General features: G+C 39.5%; 3 protein-coding genes across 3 annotated transcripts; all 3 read left to right on the forward strand.

Moving 5' to 3' along the window:
* Positions 1 to 291: 291 nt before the first annotated feature.
* LOC119557483 lies at positions 292 to 1637 on the forward strand. Its single transcript, XM_037870252.1, has 3 exons — positions 292 to 902; positions 1274 to 1443; positions 1506 to 1637. Exons 1-3 carry the CDS (start codon positions 292 to 294, stop codon positions 1601 to 1603), a joined length of 879 nt encoding a protein of 292 aa, XP_037726180.1. The 3' UTR covers positions 1604 to 1637.
* A 6406-nt stretch (positions 1638 to 8043) lies between these two features.
* LOC119557906 lies at positions 8044 to 10612 on the forward strand. Its single transcript, XM_037870912.1, has 4 exons — positions 8044 to 8372; positions 9484 to 9650; positions 9725 to 9951; positions 10472 to 10612. The coding sequence occupies exons 1-4, from the start codon at positions 8044 to 8046 to the stop codon at positions 10610 to 10612; spliced, it is 864 nt and encodes a 287-aa protein (XP_037726840.1).
* Positions 10613 to 22782: 12170 nt separating this feature from the next.
* Positions 22783 to 23961, forward strand: LOC119557786. Its single transcript, XM_037870685.1, has 2 exons — positions 22783 to 23113; positions 23737 to 23961. Exons 1-2 carry the CDS (start codon positions 22783 to 22785, stop codon positions 23919 to 23921), a joined length of 516 nt encoding a protein of 171 aa, XP_037726613.1. The 3' UTR covers positions 23922 to 23961.
* The last annotated feature ends 791 nt before the right edge of the window (positions 23962 to 24752 follow it).

Genomic DNA, 24752 nt, shown 5'->3' on the forward strand with positions numbered 1-24752 from the left:
ATGATGGCCATTAATTTGGGAAGACTCCAGCAATTACCTCTGGTATCGACGAGTCCATAGCGTTCTTAGTCACCCGTATCTGCCGATTGGCCGGCCGTGTATCTGAAGCTCGCAGTGCGAAATGCAAATTGTCGCGCAAAATCGCATCGCTATTGTTTTCCATAGATTTATGCACTCGGCCGATGCTGCGGCTGATTTGTGGTCGGCCGTGTGAATGGCCAGCTCGTCGGATCGAAGTCCCAGCCATATAAAAGTGAACCCCGCCGGAGGGGACAGTAGTCGGCCCCCAAAATGCCATCAAGTCGGTACCACCTGCTGCAGCTGCAGCTGCTGCTCATCTCCCTGCTCCTTGCCGCTGGTCAGAGGAGCCCGGTGCGGGTTCCGCCCCAGGATCTGCAGCTGCCCAACTTCGGGGGCGAGAGCTTCGAGAGATTCGGCGGAGGATCGGGATCGGGATCGGGATCGGTATCGAGTAGTGGGAGCAGCGAGAGCCAGGAAACCAGTGACGAGATGCGGGAGCAGCTGAAGCAGCTCCTGGGCGACCAGCTCTCCAACGCCTTCGCCCCCTTGGCCACCACGCCCTTCACCAACCGACATCCGGCCATTACGTCACCCACCTCGGGCACAGCAGCTCGCTCCCAGTTCGCCTCCGATGCGGATCCGGACCAGGAACAGGATCAGGATCAGGACGCCAATGAAGAGGAGTCCCCGGAGGAGGAGGGCAACGAGGAGCCGGAGGAGGGGGAGGCCACTCCCCAGCCCCAGCCCCTGCCACCCCCCCTTCCGCAGCCTGCAGGCGGCGAGGAGGAGCCAACTGGTGGTCAGGTGGAGCAGGTCGAGGACTATAACGCCTGGCGCGATAATTTCTATGACATCAACGAAGACGGCAGCTACGTCTTTGGGTGAGTTTGCAGGGCAAATGCCGTAATGATGACTTTCAAAGACTTGAGATAAGATTGGAAGCCGAAGCCTTCTCAGCTTCAATTTGTCAAAATTGAATTCGATAACTATAATCATAATTTTATATAATTTTATAACAAGAGATACCGTATTTGCCATAAACATTTTCTAAAAAGTAGTTCATTATTGCCAAATCTATCTATGAAGGTATTCGCAAATATAAATATACATTTTTTTAGAGCTAGCCATAACAAAAGTGTACAATTCTCTTCTCAAATTTTAAACCACACAAATCTTATGATACCTCCTCTGAAGTATAGCTTATTTTGCAAGTCCACTAGATACTATTTACTAATTGCATTTATATACCCAGCTACTCTATTCCTCATGGCGTTCGTCGCTGGGAGAAGGGTTTCTATTCAAAGGAGCAGCATGGTCAGGTGGTCCAGGGCTTCTACGTCCAGCCTCGCCACGATTTCCAGGGACTGAGATACGAACTGCGATGCTACAGAGCCGATTCCAATGGCTATCAGCCACTCCCAGGTAAGGGGTTCTAGATACGAATTCAATATAAACAGATACAAATATAACGGAATGACTTGCAGTGGAGTTCCTGAGGACGCCACCAATTGTGAGGCGCGATGAGGTACCCCAGGTTAACTGCTTCCGAAATGGCGATAATAGACAGCTGAGTCAGGAATAACTGAAAATCACACTCTGTGTGGTAGGTAACACCCATAAAAATGTAGCCTTAGAAGGGGTTTTTGAAATACATTTGATAAGCTAACATGATTGTGTTATAATTTTTACTGACATTCTTTTTTTTGGCACGTATGTAAATATATTTAACTCAAAAAGCTTTGAAATGCCTTCATATTTCATTTTATTACATTTTTATTCCACAGACCAACCAATAAAAATAGAGAAGTTACGAGGAATATAAAGATATAAACATTTTTATTAACGAAACTAAAACAGTACAAGTATTTAAGCGACAATTTTCCGACATTAAGTTTTCTGAAATGGAAAATAATTCAAGGCATAAACAAGAAAATATTAAGCTATATGCTTTACTAAGTGGCATAACATTTTTTTGTTTGAAATTAGGACCGTCTGACAGAATTTCGCCGCACTTTACGGCCGAATCCCTTTCAGCACATCCTGGGAGTAAAAACAGGAAACCGTGGTCCATAAAGAACTTGAGCGCATAAGAAGCATAACAATCGCTTATCCGAATTCTTGGGGCTTACCCGTACAGTCATCACTTCCTTGTTTGCTTTGGCGCTACTTTTTGTTTTATTCCTTATATTCGCTTTATTTTTGCCACTGTTTCAGCTTCCTTCGTTTCGCGGTTTCAAGTTTAATTCAAATGGCATTTCAAAATACTTTTTATTTGTTTTTATTGTCTTTTATTTTCGCCCGGATCCCCCGAACTCTTTTACTCTGTCGCACACTTGGGGAAAATTTTTAAGTGGACAAATTTATTTTTCTTTTCCGACAAAGAAATTTGTGTAAGTATTTCTGAAAGTTCTGGCAATATTTTTCGTCTCTCTCTTTATCTTCAAAAAGTTTATATTTTTGCATGCAACCTCATCAATGATTCTGAATTTCTCTCTGTGCATACGTCCCACCATGGGCCAAACGAGATTTGTAGCTATGTGTGAGCTTGGCGTGGCTTTTGCGGCGTCCCTGACGTGGAGCGGTATTCCCACAGTTTTCAATTTTTGGCGATTTGTTGCGGCACTTAACGGTTGTTTGTTAGCTGTCATTGTTGTTGCTGATGAAGCGCCTTTTGTCTCAACCTTCCGCCATATCTCTGGTTCTTTCCCCAGCGTTCCGCACTTCGGTACAGACCAGCTTCCCCGGGTGAACGCTCATAATAATAATCGTAAATATTCTAACTCACTGAATATATTGGTTATTCGACCATTTTTTACATCAAAACCGCGATGCGTTTTCTAAAATGAATTCCCAAAATTCTATGAATAATAAATAAAATCGATTAAAAATTCCAATCGGTATAAATAAATAATGAACTAAATATGTGAAAGTCTTAGGTCTAGCCCTTAAAATTTCTTAGCGCTAAACAAATTGTTTATATTTGTAAAAATCTTCCTGCATGTACCAATCGCTATAACACATTACAAGTTATGAATAACTAAGTTGAAGGGCCTAACATAGTCAGCGGTGTCAATAGCCGCCGCTAGGGGCGCTCGCGTGGTAACGGGTATATGATAGTCGAGACACTCGCTGCAATGTTCCTTCTTGTAATACCTGTTACTCTTAGAGTAATGGTGTATACTAGATTCGTCGGAAAGTATGTAACAGGTAGAAGGAAGAGTCCCCATAAGTTATAAATTCTTGATCAGGATCACTAGCCGTCTCCGTCAGTCCGTATAAACGCTAAGATCACGGACACTATAAGAGCTAGAATGTTTTGGCATGCAGGTTCATGGGTTTCCTGCGCAGCGCAAGTTTTTTGCCCAATCAAACGCCCACAATCGAGTGTAAACCCATTCAGCACCCACATTTAATATTAACAATTTGTAAAAATTTATATGATAGTTGGTTTTTATTATCAATACCCATCTATGTACATGCCTAATTATTGAAATCGGACCATTTATTATCACGTTATATCCAAATTAAAATAAATATTTTGGAAACCGTGATTGCACACCACATGCAGTAAATCACTTGTTTTACTAATACGCCACCAAGCCGCTAGGGGCGCTATTGGCTAGTTAGTGTTATGGTCTAGGTGGCGCTAAACACAAGCAAACATACCTCCATCTCTCTCGCACTCTCTTTAGCTGAACAACGGGTATCTAATAGTCGAGGCCATCGACTATAGCGTTTTTTCTTGACATATTTTCAATTGGTTATTTAACTATATTGACGAGTTTCTAAGCATATATTTACAATACGAATTTGTTTGTAAGTTCTTTCAGCTGGAGGTTTGCCTGTAAGTACATCTTGTGGTTGTTGTTCTGTTGTTTTTCGCGACCATCCCAAGACGGACGCGCAAATTCTGCGCAAATTGTTTGGGCCAACTCGCCAAAAGGGGTTGCCCGCATCCACATCTACATCTTCATCCACATCCACATCCACCATATCCCCATCCGAGTCCAGGACCACATCCGCGGGTCCCCAAAGTTTGCTCGACTCTGGCTTAAATACGAATTTGCCTAAATCAACAAACGGCGAGAACAGAACATTTCGTGTGTCGTCTTTGCATTTGAAAAGTAAAAAGTAACCAGATTTCATTGTGGTTCATATTGTCTCGTCTATTTGCATATCTTGCGCGTGGCTTTATAGCGCTATATACGGGCGTAAATAGATATATACCGACCTTTACATTATATAGTCAAGCCAAACGAAGGGGCGGAAAAGACGCCAAAAAACAGGTTCATTTAGCTCACGTTTTGAACTTTTAGCGATTGATCGTGATTTTTATTGCGGTTTCTGTTTCTGTTTGCTGTCATTTGCATGAGTCAACCAAGGGGATAAAGAGAGTTTCAAAAATAATAAATGTTTGGTCTTAAAAGTAGATTTTCCATAAATAATGGTTTATATTTTGTACGTTTTACAAAGAATTTCACTAAAACATCTTGTGTGCCAACATATCAGTGTAATATTAACTAATGCCCGAACTTGCTTACATTTCGACTATCTGACAAAATTAATTGTGAAAAGACATGGCAACCGTTGATTTAAGTATTCATTTTTAGAGATTAAACTCTAAAACGGGCAACGTAGTTTGCATTGATCGTCATTTCCTCCCAAAAGCCGCAAACATACTTTTTAAAAATTGAAATGCATACGACTAATTTCAAATACTATTTCCACACACTTTCCCAGTGACCTAGGAAAATGCTGTTTTGGTCAACTGAAAATCATGAAGTAATCAACCTAAAGCGAAACTTTGCCGGCAAAACTTTTGCAGATACAAAGATACTCACAATCAGATACACAGATACATGGGCCCGAGCTGAAAACTTGGCTATAATTGAGCAATTTACACCACAACAAGATGGGGGCGGTGGGTGTTTTTGGGTGGATTTTTTGTGGTTTTTCGGGCGTCAGAAGGTCAGTTCGCAAGACGAATCGGGGAAAGTTTACCCGGGAGCATCAAACAGTGCTGGAATGTGATAAAAATGCCCAGATTATGTAACCGAAATACTTTTAAATCGAAATCGAGCAATATAAATTCATGGCTTAGGCACTTGAAAATACCAACGATGGGTGGGACACTTGGCCCATGGCTATGCGGGGGTTTATTTGGGTGCTCGGTGGTTTTTCCCATTGGGAAATGGGAAATAAAATACTGTGAGCACACACCGAATGAGAGGGCAACAGACAAAGGAACTGAGACGGAGCGACAGAGCTGAGTTTGCCATTTTTGGTTTGGCTCTAAACAATATTTTATACTTATATGGCTGGAGATATTTATTAGTTTGTTGTGCGCATCGGTCCTTTTAAAGCCCGAATTTCAGCTGCACATTCCAACTCCTTTTTACGATGCCTGTGGCATTTACATGCGAAATATCTTAAGTCCCTGCCATTAAAAGCCAACCGAATGCGATAAGATCGGCGACCGTTAGTCGGCACCTTAATACCTTCGTAGTATGGGATGTCAAAAAATGAATAAAAAGCAAGAAAAGTGGGGGAACTGTTTCCGAATAAATGCTTACAAATATTAATTACGCATGCGGTTTGACGAACTCTCGGGAATTTAATCTGCCAAATTGCCCGTTAACCCTGCGATGGCTGAAGTATTCTTCGCAGCCTCCCACACTCGTAGAAAAAGCTGATTTAATCCAATAAAAGATGTGTTATCGATCGATCAAAGCTTAATATTGGCGGAGTTTAATTAATTGATCATAAATTGTGCAGTAAATTATCAACAGATTCGTTTTATTTAATTTATCAAAAAAAGTAATTTTTCTGCTGATCAAAAATAAGAGAAACATTTATCATTTCAAACAATCAAAATATGTACACACAAATTGTAATATTTATAAATACGATTTGTTCTTATTTGTAAACGCAAAAATAAAACTGGTATAATTTTCGTTTTGTGGTATTTTGAATAAAAATAAATCAAAAATATTCATTATAATTCAACGGATATTTAAATATTGAAAGTGTAAAGGTGAAAATTTAGAAAATTGGAGCTGTTGAGGGCTGTGGGGATAAATGGCCCTGGTTTTTAGCGAAATTTTATTCTTACTTGGAAGACTCGTCTCATTCGGCACGCAGCAACAGAATAGCGAGAATCTTACATATTTTGCTGAAGCAGGCAGAATGAGTAACAAGTGTAGAAAGTGTTTATGTTTAGTAGAAAATACAAGCATTTTTCGCCACAAAATTTGACATCTGTACTTTTGATATCTGAACTTTTGTAAGTTGAAGGTGCGATCGTGACGTCCCCTTGCCTCGTTAAGAGGTGTTTTTATTTGATTCCTATTAAATGTATCCAGTTTCACATACATTCAGCAAATACAAATGTCAAAACATAGCAAATAAAACTAGCATCACTTCTATTAAACAATTAAGGATTCGCTGTCAAATCAAAGTCATCACAAACAAAAGCCGAGAAAAACATAAATATTTAAACCAGGGGGCGTGATGAATGCCATCTGAGGCCTGTCGACTGGAGTCTGGCATTTATCACACACTCTTGGCCACAAGGGTTAAGCAATTAGGGGCAGATGGTGACGCCTACACTGGGCGACCAAATCGATGACCAACTCACTGGGGAAAAAACCGGCTGAGGGGGACGTACAGTGGCCGAAAGATGGGCCAAGTCGATAGCAATGTGGGACGATGACGAGCCTGGTCAATGAACCATGTCGATGGGCTCGGATTGGGACTGGGATTGGGATCGGGATGAGTCGCCTTGCATCTGGGGCTGACACACTTCGGCCGGCCGGCGCAGCAAACAAATAATCAAACAAACAAACGGAGTAAACAGGCCGAGAAGAATCCCAGCACAGGCCCAAGGATCCGTCGGCCCGAAAACGCTGTCAAAATCACAAAGTCACAAAAGCAACCGTGACGCCTCACAAAAACCGACAAAAGAAGCGTTCTCAGGGGGTGAAGTTGGGGTGTCAGTGCTGTCTGCATCTCGGGGGGAATAAAGTTGCCTTTATAGGGTTAGCCGCAGAGCACAAGAGCTGAACAAATGCTTGGGCAATTATCATGAATGAATTTTCTGTACCGCCTTTGTTGTGGGCATTATTTCATGCAACGCTTTGGCCAAATTCAGCTACAAATGAATTTAAACCTTGAACTTATGCCTGAAATACTTGAAAATGTATTTAATATAAAAAAGTAATATAAAAACTTTAGCTTCAAATAATGTTAAGATCATACGAATACTTTCTATAATTTCTTAAACAGAAGGAGTGTTTGAATTTATTTGGTAATATGTATAAAGTATACCTCATATAAATAATATTTTATTGAAATATAGTTGAAAATTATTTAAATAGTTGTATAATAATGTGTAACATATGCGAATGGCTGAAACTTGGGTTTTTATGTGAAATCGTTTTCTTAAAATACGATATTCAGCCAATTTCATGGTCTAAGAATATTTTCATAAAATCATAGTTAGGTTTAAGACTAATATAATTTACTTTTTATAGAACGTTGAAAATGGGACTTAAAGAAAAAGATATAACGTCAACAACTTGAGTCCGACGTCTTTGGGAGTCTTATAAATAAATAAAGGCAAAACATATCTTAAAATTGTTTTGACCAAACCTTTATTTGGCATAAGCCAAGTATCTGAAAACCCGCCAGATTTAAAAACCAAGTCTGGCAGCTCTGAGTCTGCGGCAAAGTCTGATAAGGCAGGGAAATGGAGAAGTGGGGAATCTGCGGCCGAAAGCAATGCCAAATCATTGGCATTGACGTTTGAGCAAAAGAGGGGTTTATTATACTCAGAGCCAGCCTGTTGCCGGTCTTTCTTCATTTGCCACCTTCATGTTCCTGCTCTTCGGATGGACATTTTTCATCTTTAGTGCCGAAAGGCTTCACTCGAGTGGTCTGCGTCTTTTTCGGCGGTTTCGGGTATATAAAAGGCCACGACTCGCCCCAATGCCACACAATCAATTATTGAATTCTGAGTGAAACATGTTCCAATCGAAAGGGATCTATGCGGGGCTGGAAGTGCGATTCCTGGTGGCCTGCCTGGCGATCCTGCTGCTCCTGAATCCCGTCGATGCCCGATGGACCCGAAGACCGAGGCGCACCACCACCCTGAGGAGCACCACCAGTAGGATAACTGTGAATCCGGATCGCCACCAGCACCTGCACCACTGGCCACCACTAGTGGCACCACCGGCACAGGCCCAACCACAGCCCCAAGTGGTTGTGGTGCAAAAACCCACTCACACAGAGACCAGTCCCCGACTGATTGACAGCTTCGACCAGAGATCAGTCGATGGGCAGTACGAGTTCAGGTAACGGAATAATATCTTGGATGACTTTTATTAGGTAGGATACAAGATAAAGGTAAACTGAAGATTTTGTAAATTGACACCGATCTTTAAGTATATTATCAATAATTCAATATACCCCTCCAAAGTGTTTAATGATTTCAGTCAAAAGTTTGCAACGCAGTGACGTTTCCCACACCATTAAGTATATATATTCTTGATCAGCATCACTAGACGAGTTGATCTATGACATGTCCGTCTGTCCGTTTATAAGCAAACTATTCTCTCAATTTTAATGCTTTCTGGATGAATCCTTTCCAAAAGCCTTATTTTTTTTGCAGGTAGTATATAAGTCGGAACGAGCCGGATTGGACAACTATAACCCATAGCTCCCATAGGAATGATCCAAAAAATATTTTAGATAAAATTTAAAATAAATTTCAAAGTCGGTGATTTTTGACATTTGGGGATATCATTTAATATTTTAGGACTTCGAATAAATTGTAAAAAAATATCGAACGACTTTATCATATAGCGGCCATAAGAACGTTCGCATAATTAATATCAAAATAGTACAAAGACCGATATATTTCCTTTTCGGTAAGCATATACGGTAGTAAATTAACATGGAACATTAACTTAAAATTTCTGTAATTAGTTTTTTGTTTCTAAACATTTAAAATCTCTGTACATACAATGCTCCCCACGGGCTTCTTCTCTTGATTCTGCTTCTTGATTTTCTTAATTTTTATCTTGTTAAGGAAAAAGAATCCAGTGTCAAAATGTATGTTTAATGTTCATTAGGATTCCTAATTTAGATTTGTAAAACTTTAACTCAAGTTTTTTTTTTTTTTTTTTTTTTTGTGAAAGTGAAAAAAAAATTTGGTTTTCACTATTTGATGAGAACATTTTAAAAACTTTTGTTCCAAATAATTTATGATCACAAATATTTTATGATCTACTTCAACTCAGTTGGTTTGAAAATTTTTTTTATTGTGCTCAAAATAAGTATATCGAACCATTAAGTACCTATCCATTTTGTTTTTAACATCTCTCTAATTAAACTGTACTCTGTATAATTCTTACTACAAACTTAAAGAAGTACCAGATTAGCCTGATTAATGTTTGTCCCCAGATATCAGCTGGACAACGGAAACACCCGCTATGAACGCGCCTACTGGCTGCCCGTTGGTAAGGAGCTTGTCTTGGCCAAGAAGGGATACTACTCGGTCCCCCTGCCCAACGACAAATACTCGACCGTATTCTATACGGCCGATCATCGTGGCTACCATGTGGACATGCGTGAGTTCCGATGAGGTTGCTCCAGACCCTGTCCATCAATTTCCAAGCCGCTAATGAATTTATCCAAAACGCAGAGACATTATCCGGAGAGCAGCCGCTGTTACCGCGCAGCCTCGAAGTGCCCGAGATGGAGGGGCAAAAGGGACCGGGATCAGGAATGGGAACAGGATCTGAAATGGGTACGGGTGCGGGGACTAAGCGAAATTCAATAAGCGACCCGGAGCGTAACGAGCTGGATATGGAAGTGGATGAGGATGAGGATGTGGACGCAAGTGGAGCTGGCACCGAGCTGGTTTCTAATGTAAGTGTCACGTGGGGTTCCAGGGCCCCCTCTATATGAGTACACAGGGAAAACCCCTTAAATGATTTTATTTCGTAAGGAGAGGGTTCTAGGATTAAATAATAGTTTCCTTAAAATTAAAGTAATCTTTAAATTACTTAATTCCAATTTTATCCCAAATGAAATTTTGTTTATTTAATTATTTATTCATTCATTTGTTTATTTATTTATTTATAAAAGGCTAACAAATAATTAAAATTATAAGCTAGCAATGATGTTAAGCAATGGCGACGGGGGCCTTCATCTCGAATTGAATCCCAATTGAAATTAAAGTACTTTAATTACAATAATTAACAATAATATAAAAATACAATAATTCAATATAATCAATAAGGAATATGAATATTTTCATTTTTTTTAACTTTCCAACACCAGTACGTATATCAGTTTAACTTGCAAATCACACTTTATTGCATAAGAGATGGTATAATTCCAAGCCCTAATTTTATTTTCTACTGTGCATTTCCCCCTTTTGCTGCAGGCTGTAAACCAAGTCGAAACCGAAACCGAACCATCAACTTTGGCCAACGACATTTTGGCAACTGAAGCACCAGCCGACATCCACGACGATGATGATGACGACGATGTTGATGTTGATGATGATGAAGGCGCCTCCAACTGAAAGCCCGAACATTAGGGGACATTTCGGCATATAGAGGATGGAGATTGGGACTGGCAGGGGACAGTTGGAGGGGGACACACACTTGGCTGGCTCGCAGCTCGCTCTACTTGCTGCAAATCAAATTGAAAACAATTGTTGCAGTCACCAGTCCGACACAGTTGAGTTGGCCAGTAGTCACTGTATCCCAACGAGGAGGGGCAGCAGGAGAAGTCAACTCGACACCACTTAACTCCATCTTCATCTTCATCTTGGACTTCGTGGGAAGTGTGTCTCAATTGCTCGCTTGACATCTCCTTCTGGGTCCCTTTCTCTGTCTTCTGTGTGCAGTTCTATATATGATAGATTTTTTTTTCAATACTCAATAAAAATAAATATACGTAGGATAAAAACTTTAAGTGGCCTTTATCACATCTTTTGACAATGAGTTAAAGACTCATTGGGAACTTTTTAAGAGAGGGGCAAATATGGAGTTTGCGTTTTGGCATAATAATTCTTTAACTCTGAATTTCTTACATTGCCTACTTAAGCAAAAAGGACTAACAACTTTGTTCAAATTTTTCTGGCTAAAATGTTTTTGCCACAATTACAAGCCCACACGAGACCCACGATCTTCAAGACAAGACGTTTTTTTCGGAGTGTATTCATTTTATTGTTTTTCTTATAATAATGTATAAGCAAGACTATTCAAAGTATTCAAAAAGTATACCCAAGTATTCTAAGCTTCCACCAAATATATTTAAGTTTTAAGAATTTTTAGAATTACATTCTGAACAGAAAATGCAATTACGTCGTGTTCAAACACCGAAACTGGGTCCATTGAAGCAATTGCAAATGGCTTAGAGGTGTCATTGCCATTTTCAATGGGCGATAGGGCCAAAGACCGAGGCACCGTGTGTGTGATGGCCAAAAGATGAGACATTATGAGGCGGCTGACAAAAACACATTCGAGCCCCAATTCGCCAGCTGCCGACGGTCCTTTGTGGGGCCGGGCCTTTGGATCGCTGCCTTTGCTGTTGCCCCGTTGCTGGTTTCAATTTAAATGGTTTCTGGAAAAACGCCCCAAATTGGGCGGTCGCATTGGTGAAAAGGCAATGCCAGGAGATTTGTCGGCGGCAAATCGGTGAGCATTCATAAAACTTCCCCATCTCTGGCTCTTCCATTGCCCCGTCTGCATGTCCCTGTAAGACTCGACTGCTTACCTTCGCTTTCTCCGCAACACACTCACAGCCAGGTGTACATATGCTCGTAAAATGCAGAGGGCACTGCGAGTAAACCATTCTGCAAAATATTTAAAAAATACACAGCCTTAAAAAATTATTATTATGTTTTAATATTAGCAAAAACATATTTATTTCTAGCTACGAATCTATATTCAAAGAGATATGTTGGGGAGTTCTTCAGACAGACTTTGTTCGGCACCTGACGTTTGGCTATAAACAAAAAGTGTTATATACCATTAAAAGATCAATAATATCCCTTGAAAGTGCAAAAGAAAAAATATTTTGTCTTATTTTTTTAAATATAACAAAAAATGGTTCTTTAAGAGGGTTGTAGCTTGGAACAAATACGTTCTTTAAAAGTTTTTAATTTTTTACTGAACTTAGTTAGTGATAACTTTTAAAATAACTATGCGATTGGTATGATTCTCAGCACTGGAATCAAATTCAATTTTCGCTGACACAAAATCTTCAGAAACGTGGACGCCAGACAGACTTATGGGCGTTAAAGTGGGTGTGCCAATTTTTTACTTATTGAGAAATAGCAAAAGAACCAAAACAAAAAATGTTTTTATTCCACAAAAATAACTTTAAATATTCAATAAATATATATTTTCTGCGAGTGTCGAGAGAGATCTGTGGCAGGATAACTGCAGCTATTCATTTCGCTACTAATCCAATGCGGGCCAGGGACTCGGGTTGGTCCTTTTATCCGCTCCTTTGGCCCTTCCTTGTCCCCTCTTCCTGTCCTTGGCCCGTTTTGTATTTACGATTCAGCCATGCCCACGTAATGAATGGCAGGACCTTCTGCTCCTCGGGCGTGTGAATGAATTGAGTGTGCAAATGGCTGAATGAATGAATGAACGAACCAATGCGAATGCGAATGTGAATGCGAATGCGGGAGGGATATGTTTTTGTGGCCTGATTGGAGGCGGATCGATGGTCGCGATGGCGTGAGTCACGCTGCCATCTCTGATATGTACACATATGGCATAACCTTGGCTGCAATCCGCCCATTCCGCCCAGATCCTTTCTTAATTTTGTGTGCGTCGCCTGCATCAAAGTTTACACATTTACGACACTCACGCAAAGCTCCATAAAAGCAGCCGCGTTGGCAATGGAGATTGAATGGACTTTGCACTGGATTCGCAGCTCATCCCACCCAGAACTTTCCGAACACCAAAACACATTAGCATTTTACGGATGGGATCGCACAATATGATGGATTACGCACCCCTAAAAATATGTTTCACAACTTCAATGCGGATACTCAGAAAGCACAGGAAAAAATTAGGTTATGCAAAGTAAGAAAATCAATGTGGTAGTATTCCAATTTATAATTCACATTTTCATATCACTATGGAAGGCAGTCCACGTAGTGACGAAGCGCACCAGGAAAGTCTGCAAGAGCGACTACTATATATACTATATAAGAAATTAAAACCTGGTGCGATAAATCAATCGAAGGGTATCGCAAAAACTAAAACTTGTAACTTTCCTGGAAATTTTAGATGATGTATAACAACCGAATATAAGAAACTTTCGTGTTTCCACTTATGAAAAACTTGCTGGCTTGGCGGGAAAACGGCTATAAGTAGCTAAATTTCGCACGCCCGTAACTTGTGAATTTCCTGACATGATTTGTCTAAATACCATCGTTAAAAAATTATGGGCAAACGATTTTTTATTTTGATTTTTTTTCCTTTTGTTTATTTTAAACTGTATAGCCCTAGAGACTTCTCAACTTTGGACAACATTGAATTTTGTATGTGCGTATCGACAAGCTACTTAAGGGTCATGGAATCATTTAAATTGTTATAAACAGTTCCATACAATAAATATATAATTGACGTTTAAAACAAAAACTTCTGTTATCAAACAAAATCAGCTCTTAACGAGGTTTTTACATTCGGTACGATGCATATCATTATGCCTGTGTTTAGCTGTACGATTTTGATAAAGCGTGTCGAATGAGAAAAATTTAGGAATTGTATTTATTTGGTAGATCGTATAATACATTTTCGTCAAAAGGGTTGAAATCAGAACTTTTGTTTGTTGTAGGTGCAATCGTCACTAGATGTTTACCTCGTTAAGAGGTGTTTTTGTTTGATAGGTATTATTTCTGAATACTTACTCTTTTATAGGTTCTATATATTTTCTCTGGGTTCTATAATGTGAACATAATTTGCGTGATTACACTTCCCGTTTTAAATGTATTTTAGTTCACTTTTAAAGAGAAAATCCTTTTCTTTTGTGTATCTTGTATTCGATAGGCCCACTTGTGGCTATTTATGAGGTGCCATGGGTTATCGATGACCCTTGTCCCTGATTACCTATGTAAATATTCACACGGACCCTTAACCCCATCATTTGCCCATTTGCCAAATATAATTTATTTTCAGAGCACTCTCCAGACAACAAAAAAATGAAAAACAAAACGCATCCGAGTCCTCCAGGGACCTGACCCATGTCCAAGTCGGACTCAGCCGCCATATTGTAAATAAATAAATAGGAAAATAAATAAATAAATTGAGTAATGGCCATAATTGACGTGTCGCATGAAAAATTCAAAGCGCCAACACACACAGAATGAATGAGAATGGGAATGCGAGTGCCAGCCATTGAACTTCAGCCCCAAGTCCGTCGAATCGGACCCGGCCAAGTCCAAAAAGCCGGGCCAAAATGAAGCCAAAGCAGTCCAGAAACTGCGTGTGTGAGTGACTGCGGCATTTTCCAGATTTATATCGGGGTTATCAAACCTCGAAGCACAATGAGAGCACACACAAAAAAATTCCAAAAAAATCAAACGAAGTTTGGCTCTAAAAAGCAGCTAAGATATTTGTACGTTTTTAGTAAACCGGGCACATACCATCGCCCAGACGAATGAAAGGGGGCGGAGCCCCGTCGGATAATATCTGAGGTTGCCCTGTAAACATTCTACACAGGAACATTCTCAGACAGTGGGTTTCAGTTCTATATACATAGATTTTTTTTATTTTTATTGCTAGGGCTTAAGAGATATATTTTCAAATTAAAGTTACTACGAAAATATCATTAACTTTTTCATTATACTCCTAAAAATCTCCAACCCAAGAAATATAAAAATATATAGGCTTTTCATGCACAAATGCTTTAGTTGTTACTTGTAACTTTTCTGAAATATCACTATATAAAATCATTGAAGTTCATATAATAAATTTATGTTTATTTCAATGCTTATAACTTATATTTATAACATCACATTTATATTGCTCACATAATATTTATTTCTCCCTCTATACTTAATCCAGTGAAGCTGCTCCCCACTAATGTATTTATATTTATGCATACAGTTGGGTAAATATTTCGCATTTCAGTTTATCAAAAACAATACTCCGTCTAATCTTGAGATTAATAATGCGGCTCTGCGTAAATTTCAATTTTGACCACAGACACACACATGCTGTCCGCAAAATGTAGATTTAATGGGGACCTCAGCTGCAATTTCGACCACGGTCAGCAAAGTCCAGCAGGAAGTCTGGGAGGTGGGTTAAAGAGGGTGAAGGGGCCCGCAAATAAGGTCCGAAACAGCCCCTTTTTATGGCTAGAATTTTATTGACTCGGATTATTCGAGAGTCCGTATTTCGCATCCGTAAGATACACATTAGAGAGATGGAGCGGCCTGCTGCACGATTGCAACGTTTTGACCAGGTTCAGCCATATTTTCGGTAATTGAGAATTGTGAATTCGGCCAGGCTTAGGCGCTTAATAAATTTATGCAAGCCGAGATAGAGAGATACAAATGTATCTGCCGGGGATCTGCAGAAATTTGCTTCTATACACAGTGAAAATAGAAGGCTATCCATGAAGTAGAATATAATTTTATATTTTACAAAAAAAAAACTAAAGCAAACCTTAGAAAAAATTAATAATTAGCATTTTTCTAATGAAATTGATGTTGTAATTTCGGTCAATTCTTATTGCTGAATTCTGAAAAAAAATATAAAAAATTGTGGAAAAGGTTTCAATTTGTATGATCTGTTGACTTTTAAAGTTCGCCACATATTATTTATGCTTTGATTAAGGCAGTAATTTCTTTAATTTGTTCAACATTTTAATAGCAAATTTTGTTCTTGTGTATCTACGGCAAGTTTCGTTGCTAGCGAGCCCCGTTCCCTGCTCCCTATTCCCGGTATTTGTTTATCATTGTTTTTTTTTGCACAGGCACTCAGCTTGCGGATTTTATAATTTATGCAAGACACCAAACAAACTCAGCTTAAGTCTTACAAATTGTTTTGAGATGCTCGGCATATCATATAAAAAAAGCACAAGCCAAACGGAAGAGCAGCAGAAATCTGTATCTGAGTTTTGAAGAGCACCGCGCCGCAAAAAAGAAAAACAGGGTAGAGGGCGGGACGTGATTTGATGGGAATTATTCCACTGCCGGCAACAGGCAGCAGACTCAAAGCCGCAAAAAAGTGGGCAAAGTACTCCAGTCCAAAAGGTAGCTATTCCTGTGGTGCTGGCGGGGAGTACGGCCTGGTTTTTGGGAAGTGGGAGTGGGAGGGTCTGGGTCCACAACAAGTTGTATCTCAGAGATGTCATGTCACGTAGCAGGCAGCGCTACATGGACCATTCATACAAATTTTGTTTTATAAGCCACATTTATACGTTATTTGTGTGTAACTTTGTCCGATTCAGACGGGCTGCCTCTACCCCGTATGTTTATCTGTAGCTGTATCTTTCCCGGCTTACGTTTTTGGGCCATTTCATTGCCGCTGCCGTAGATTCACTTGCGGCAATTGCCAGCACAACGCACAGTGGTTGAGGCCGTCAAATTTGCTATCTAAATATTGTTTTCATGCTATTTATGAAAAGGTTCACTGATTCCTCTTTTTCTGTTCACTTAACCACATTTGGGACCCGTATCTCTAATTTGATTGATTTTTACATCTCCAGTTCACATTTGCATTGGCTTAATTAACTATTAGAATTACAAACAACATAGCTTCAACAAGGAAGAACGCTATAGTCGAGTACCTCGACTATCAGATACCCGTTACTCAGCTAAAGGGACCAAAGGAAAATGGAGATATGCAAGCAGCAAAGCGAGATTGAAATGCGCCACCTACCGGCGGTAGACAGATTTAAGCGTTGTGGGCGTTAGAGTGGGCGTGGCAAAGTTTTTTTTGGATTAATCGAAAGGTATTGACAAGACCAATACATTTCAGTTAAAATTTTTGATCTAGCGTGAAAATTGTGGGCGCCACAGGTTTGGGCGGTTTGTAGGCGTTCTAGTGGGCGTGGCATATTCGCGTGACAAAATTGCGCTGCGCTTAAGCCTAAGGAATCTAAATCTGAAATCCCATTTCTCAATCTTTGATTCCAAGATATCCGCGTTCATATTTATGATTTTTTGAAGTTTGTGGGCGGTTTGTGGGCGTTCAAGTGGGCGTGGCAAACTTTTTTTTGTGTCAATCGATAGGTATTGATGAGAACAAGACATTTCAGTTAAAATTTTTATTCTAGCATGAAAACTGTAGGAGCCACAGTTTTGGGCGGCTTGTGGGCGTTAGAGTGGGCGTGGCACTCTGCTGAAACAAACTTGCGCTGCGTAAGAAGCTCAGGAATCTGCACGCCTAATCTCAATAGCCTAGCTCTTATAGTTTCCGAGATCTCAGCGTTCATCCGGACGGACAGACAGACGGACAGACGGACAGACGGACAGACGGACATGGCTAGATCGACTCGGCTAGTGATCCTGATCAAGAATATATATACTTTATGGGGTCGGAAACGCTTCCTTCTGCCTGTTACATACTTTCCGACGAATCTAGTATACCCTTTTACTCTACGAGTAACGGGTATAACTAGCAAATGGTAAAGGTACTTATGAAAAAACACTAGTTACTTAAAATAAAAAAAATGTATTATTATCAAAAGAAAATGTTATAAATTGGATATTTTAGAATTACAAGCCATATGCATTAAAGGACACCGAAAACTTGAAATAAAAGACAAAAAATAGTCAAAAACAAACATCAAAAATGTGTTTTACGCATTTTGCTTTTTCTTTTATTTCTAAAAATCAATTAAAATCTGAACAGCACAAGAAAATAACATCAATATACCAATGTTTTTTTTAAAGATTTTCTGAGTGCTAATTACTTTACTGATTCTAGAAACTTCTATAAAATGTTTAAGCTATGATATTACTTGCTTTTTAACCTAAAGTGTATAAACTATGGAGTGCGTATAAATATATTAGTATGCTTAAATGTATTCAAGTTAAAATTTGAATTCGTGTTATTTTATTTTTTTTTAATATTTTTTTTAATATTTATTAATTTTTCAAGTATTTTATTAACCCCACTGTGCCGTGGTCTCGTTGTGTGCTGAAAGCTGCAGCACGTCGTCAACGGTGTGTCGAGGGACCCCACTCTGACACCTACAAAGTAAGACAAACCGAGGCACCTCCTGCTGCTCCTTGGCCATTGATGTTGCTGCTGTGCCACCGATGTTGCTGCCGGGCCTGCGATGTTGCTGGGGGAAACTGCAACCTGCCCAAAAATAACCAGCGCACGGTAATGACAAACAGCGTTGTTGTCTCAACCATTTAGCATCACAGACAGCCACACTCGCAAAAATTATATTCATGTTATCATTTTCGTTTAAACATAAAAACAGAAAAGCTGAAAGTATACATTTTATTTAAAAAGTATAAAAGATGTGAAAAAATGTTGTATATGTATATAAAGACATAATTGTTATCTGATTTTTTTTCCTGTGCAGCAGCAACACTACCAAGAATCGCTTCCTGTCACGACTGCACAGCGGCAACATCTTCCTTCTTCTGCTGTGAATTCTTTTTCGGACGCTGGCTTTGTCATCGACAGACAAAATAAATGACCTTGCTGATGAGGCACCTCAACTACACCTCCCCCTTTGAGCCACTGATCTTTTTGCTGATACACTAGGCAAAAAAGTTTATAAAAGGCAATGTCATCTTTTTAGCACACACAAAAATTTGTTAAGCATATTATCCATAAATGAATAATATATTATAGTATAATGTTCAATTTATGTCTATTTTTAATAAAATAAAATAAGTAAAACTTTATTATTGTTTTTGAGATATCATATCATATAATAAATCGATTAAAATAAAAGACGATCTGCAAACAGCTTCGATTTTTGAAATTTAATTTCGACCGCCTAATCGAAATTTGCATCTTATTAAAATATATTGTTTAATGTACACCCTTCCTTAGGCATTTAAAATGGTTTTCTATTTATTGAAATGACTTTATTATAATTAATTCAGGATTTGCTTTTACAAACTAGCCCTTATTTATACATATATTACAATTAAATACGATCTGCGAATTCCATACTGGGATTTTTAAAATATAAGTTCCTAAGGGTAAATTAAAAATGGCTTAGCATTGAAATACAGTGTACCCTTCTATTGGAAAACTAAATTATACAATTTTTTATGATATAATTTTGACGGTATAGTATATCAAATAAAAACACCTCTTAACGGAGCAAGGGGTCGTGACGATCGCACCTTCAACTCACAAAAGTTTTGATATCTTTTTCAAAAGTCGTTGAACAAATGCTTTCAATCTCGAGCTTCTTAATACACCCATGAAGACCCTAAATCAAAAAGGGATTCATACAAACCCACAAGCAAATGGACAAACATTTTAATTTTGGAAAGTCGCCCAAAATTTTGTTTTTGGAAAAACTTTTCAACGGAGGATTGGAATAAAAAAAATAAGGTGTTATTCGACGTGTATTTTCAGTAAGAATAAAACTTGACTAATAAGCTGGGACTTTTATTCCCAACGGCCCCAGCAGCTTCAATTTTTAAAATTTTCACTTTTCCGCCTTTTCTCCAAAACTACTTTCAATTTTTAAAGTCTTGGTAAGCAAACATTTTAGTTTTTGCAATACCTTTGGTGCATCACTCGTTATGATCGGACTACCACTAAAGATTTTAAAATCCGTGGCCTTATATAGCAGTCGCCTTAGCAGACTGCCGTCCACAGTGATCTTTCAGGTTTTATCTGTCACACATAACCTTTATAAAAATAAAATACAATCTGCAAAGTGCATCCTTAGATTATTAAAACATACATTTTTAAATACAGTTTAAATTCTTAATTACAATCAAACACTTACTCATTTCTGTCTGTGTTCCGATGGGCGCAACAAGTTTGTCAAACATTTTTGCACTTTGTATTTTAATTTCTGGGGCTGAGCGACGTCTTTTGTTCGCCGGGCCAGAATGTGAAATGAATGCTTTGTCACAGACAGAGATAAAATACGTTTATAAATAAATCAGTTTGCGCCAGGATGAAGGAAGTGGCTGGTGAGCTGAGGTTGCTGTTGCCACTTTGGCAAGTTTAGTGCGCCTTTTGGCCCCGACTGGCTGACTGGCTGACTGACAGGGTGACAAACTGACAAACTGACAGAGTGACACAGTGACTGTCTGGCTGCGTGCCTGACTTAGCCAGTGAGTGAGCGCCTGTGACTGCGCCTGTCACTGTCCTGTCACTGCGACTTGGCCATAAATCTGCCCTGCATGCCGCGAAATATCTGAAACAATGCGTCTCAAAATTAAATAAATTCATAAGTGCTATCTGCCGCAGAGATGGCCTCTTTCAATGCATTGGCGTGACCTTTGAGGTGTGGGGAAATTAATTAAATGGCGATAAGTCTGTGGCGACGTATTGACAGCTGCCCCCGAGCAGCACTATCAGATAAGTTTTGCTGTCCCTGGGTCCCTGGCTCAATTGCACATCATTAACTTTGGCCGAGTGACCAAGTGGCTCCCCAGGTTGCCCCCTTGGAGCCCCTGGCATTCGGGCGGGCCCCAGCTCTCCGAGATCCGAGATCCCAGGCCTGTGTTGGCTAAATCGCTGCACATTAAATGCAATTAAGAAATGATTGAAATCATAAATTAGCCCTAATTGGCCACAGGACGCTCGCCTCGTTCGCTACCCCCTCCGAGTTGCGCCCCTGGTCCCCTTTCCGCCCCTGGTGTGGCATCTTCGCGCTCGGAAAATGACAGGCGGCACGTACTGGCTGGCCAAATTGTGGGGTGCAGGAGCTGTTGTATTTTTAGCCACTGCCCAGCACCGTGGGTCAAACGGAGGAATCCCACATTGTATTTCAAATTGATGGAAGCTGAACTTACTGAGGGTTATCGTATGATAAAATATGTTATGCCTGTATAACACTCTTAATTATTATAGTATTATTATTATTTCAGCCTAGTAAATGACTTTTCACACTCTGCCTAATAATGAGATAATTTACATTGCCCATTGATGGTAAACAACCACTCTGAACAGCCACATTAAAGGCACTTTGAAGCGATTCCCTGGCCATCCATCAATTGGCAGCAAATCGATTATGTGCGCTGTATCAGTTTGCAACTGTGATTGCCCGGCCCAACGCCCATCCGCCCCCTGACCACCCTTAACCCCCTCTTTAACCCATTGTGCGCAATTTGACGGCCGTGCGAACAGCGCTAAAAGCAAACACACAAAAGAGGCGCAACCGAATTGCCCAGTTAGCAACCTGGCCGGCCCCAGCCCCGCCCCCTTTAACCCACTGAGCAGGGCACACCGATAAGCATGTGTGTAAGTAGATGAAATTAAGATTTTTTTCTTATGATTAAGCGTTGAGAATTTTTGACGGCAATGGCTCAGAGAGGTGTACATGCACTGAGAAAAAATGTGTGTTTTGCCAATATAGAACCAATATAATATTTGATTACTTTCCAAGACGCATTTGGCAAAATGTAAAGAAAGGGTTGTATTTCGCTTAGGAAAATTATCATATACTATGTTTATGCTAAGAATTTCATGCATTCTCCAAAACATGAAATTATAATAGCCCCTGTTTATACAACACAGACAAATTCATGAAATCATATTAGTAAGGCTGTCGAATTTTTTGAATTTGATATAGAGCTCTATAGAGTAGTAGGCTTTGAAGTAGGCTGTGCCTCAACATTTCGTACATTGGGACTGAATTCGTAATCAACTATCGTGTGTTATCGAATTCATGAAATGGTGTTTATGCACATACGAATTTGCTCATTTCATGAATTGATTTCATAAAATAGGCATAGCATAAACACAGTAATAGACAAATTCATGAAATATAGATAGATAGATATAGATATTAGTAAAGCTGTCAAATTTTTTGAATTTGATATAGAGCTCTATAGAGTAGTAGGCTTTGAAGTAGGCTGCGCCTCAACATTTCGTACATTGGGACTGAACTCGTAATCAACTATCGTGTGTTATCGAATTTATGAAATGGTGTTTATGCACATACGAACTTGCTCATTTCATGAATTGATTACATAAAATAGGCATAGCATAAACACAGTAATAGACAAATTCATGAAATATAGATAGATAGATGTATATATTAGTAAAGCTGTCAAATTTTTTGAATTTGATATAGAGCTCTATAGAGTAGTAGGCTGTTCCTCAATATTTCGTACATTGGGACTGAGTTCGTAGTCAACTTTCATGTGCTATCGAATTCATGAAACGGTGTTTATGTACACACGAATTTGCCCATATCATGTATTGATTTCATGAAAAAGTCATGGCATAAACACAGTAATAGATACTTGGATACTTTTGGAAGGCACGTATATTTGGTACACCTATATCCCCAACAAGAGAGGCCCTCTTTCTAGCTGTGTACTTGGCTCTCAGTCACCCTTTCGGATATCCCGCTCAGGCTGAATATCTTCGCTGTCGAAGTCGACTTCTCTGCCTGCGTCGCTGCCTCCTCAGTGGCGACTATAAAAAGCCAAAGTTACACAGTTTCCGAATTAAACTGTTAACAAAACAACGCGCGACAGCACACAGGCAAACACTCCCAAACACAAAACCCAAATACCCCACATACCCCATCCATAGATCACACATCCGTAGAAAAATGGCCACTTTCGGACTGATCCTGCTCTCCATTTTCCTCCTGAGCGCCACCCTCACTTCCGCCCAGCAGATCAGGGAGAATGAGAAGGAGAAGGGGACGGAGCGAAGCGTGCGGTTGCTGGATCGCTTCGATAACCGATACCCCGACGGGAGTTACGAGTATCGATTCGAGTTGGACGACGGAACGGCGCGGTACGAGCGAGGATACTTCGCCAAGATCAACAATGTTAGGACCCTTATGGTCGTGGGATACTACGCGTACCGGATGACCGACGGGCGGTTCATCACCGTGTTCTATAATGCCGATCAGTTTGGCTATCGGCAAAATCAGTGTAAGTATTGGCGACGATTGGCAAAGGAAAGATTATCTACTCGATACTTGTAGTCTCCAGTATTTTTCGATTTAAATACCTAATATTAAAAATATCAAGTTTTTCTTTGTGTGTAGATACAGAAATTTTAAATATTCTATTCTTTAAAATGGAACCAAGACACAGAACATTTGGAATATACGAAGAACTACTGCTTTTTCCTTTATTAAACACAAAAGTTTAAGATCTTCGATAATTAAAAGTATATTATGATAGGATCTTGGCATAACACTTTTTTTAAAGATAGAACCGTTTCAAATTTCACAAAACGAAATGTAAGGAATTATTAAGCAGCTATAAATTTTAAAATCAATAGCATCAATATATTTAAATGTTGATTACCTATAATAAGATCTATCGACATCCTATTTTAATCAAATATTTAAAATATATGTTCATTTTACCGGTTTTTATTAGCCACTGCTAAAATGATTGATGTAAACGAGCTACCCGTTAACGAAACTCCATCAGCAAAAATTAATAAGCCACGCACACGCCCACCCATTATGCCCAGCCACAACCCAGAGCTGGTCCCGTATTCGAATCTGGTTAATATTAAATTATATTATTTGTTCCGCCCACAGCGATCACGCCGCAAGAGTATCCCAACCTGCCGCGCTCCATCGAGGTGCCCATGGCCAGCGAGTCGTCCAGCGCCGATTCTCAAACCGTTTCCGATTCCCGATCCCATCTGGAGTCCCTTGGAACCCCCCCCACAACGACGACTACGCCCCGGGGGGCGGGGACGAATCGCAGGGGCCGCTACTGAGACCCCGTAATTGCACACCATCCTGATTATTATTATCATCGTTTTTTTTTTGTGCCCCGACTACTCGCATTATATTATTATGAATTTTATTTTTTTCACATTTTTTGTGCTCAATGAAATGGAATTAAAAAAGAATAAAAATTTATTAAGGCAAAGCAGCGAAAATTATGAATTTATTATTGAAGATGTTTCGCGTTGTTTGTAGCTGTTTTGGGTTTTTTATGGTCCACGCCCCTCTGCCTCTTTCCAGTGTTTTGGCTGGGAAGATTTCGCGATTTTTCGAAAGTCGCCGACAATTTGGCAATAAATTTGCCACAAAGCGTTTCGGGCAATAAAACATACAAGTGCAGGGCACCCCCTCGCCCCCATGGGGTTCCTATATATATGTACACTGTATAACTTGCCATATTTTTGCATTTTTAGCACATTTTTGGCGAGGTTCTCGGGCCGAAGGCAATTAAGAAACGAAAACGAAACCAAGCCAAAAACAAGAAAATGTCCAACACACAGAAAAAAACATCTCACAATCTGTAATAAATAATACTTTAAGCTGTGCTTTTAACAAGTAGGTAATCCTGCCATCCATGATATTGGCAATCAAAAATGGGAATACTATTTAAAAGAATTGAATAGAATTTTCTTAAAATTATAATTTATGGAAAAGTAGTTTGGTAATCTGTTATTCTTTTTAAAAATCTATATAATATATAAATCTGATTTTATAATTTATATCGATATTAAATGGTATGTTGAACAAAAATGTTTATAGGTATAAAATCTCAAATAGCGGGGTTTATAATAGTCTTTAAACTAATATACTTTGCCGTTCAG

The sequence above is a fragment of the Drosophila subpulchrella genome, chromosome X (assembly GCF_014743375.2).
Source record: "Drosophila subpulchrella strain 33 F10 #4 breed RU33 chromosome X, RU_Dsub_v1.1 Primary Assembly, whole genome shotgun sequence".
Lineage (NCBI taxonomy): Eukaryota > Metazoa > Arthropoda > Insecta > Diptera > Drosophilidae > Drosophila > Drosophila subpulchrella.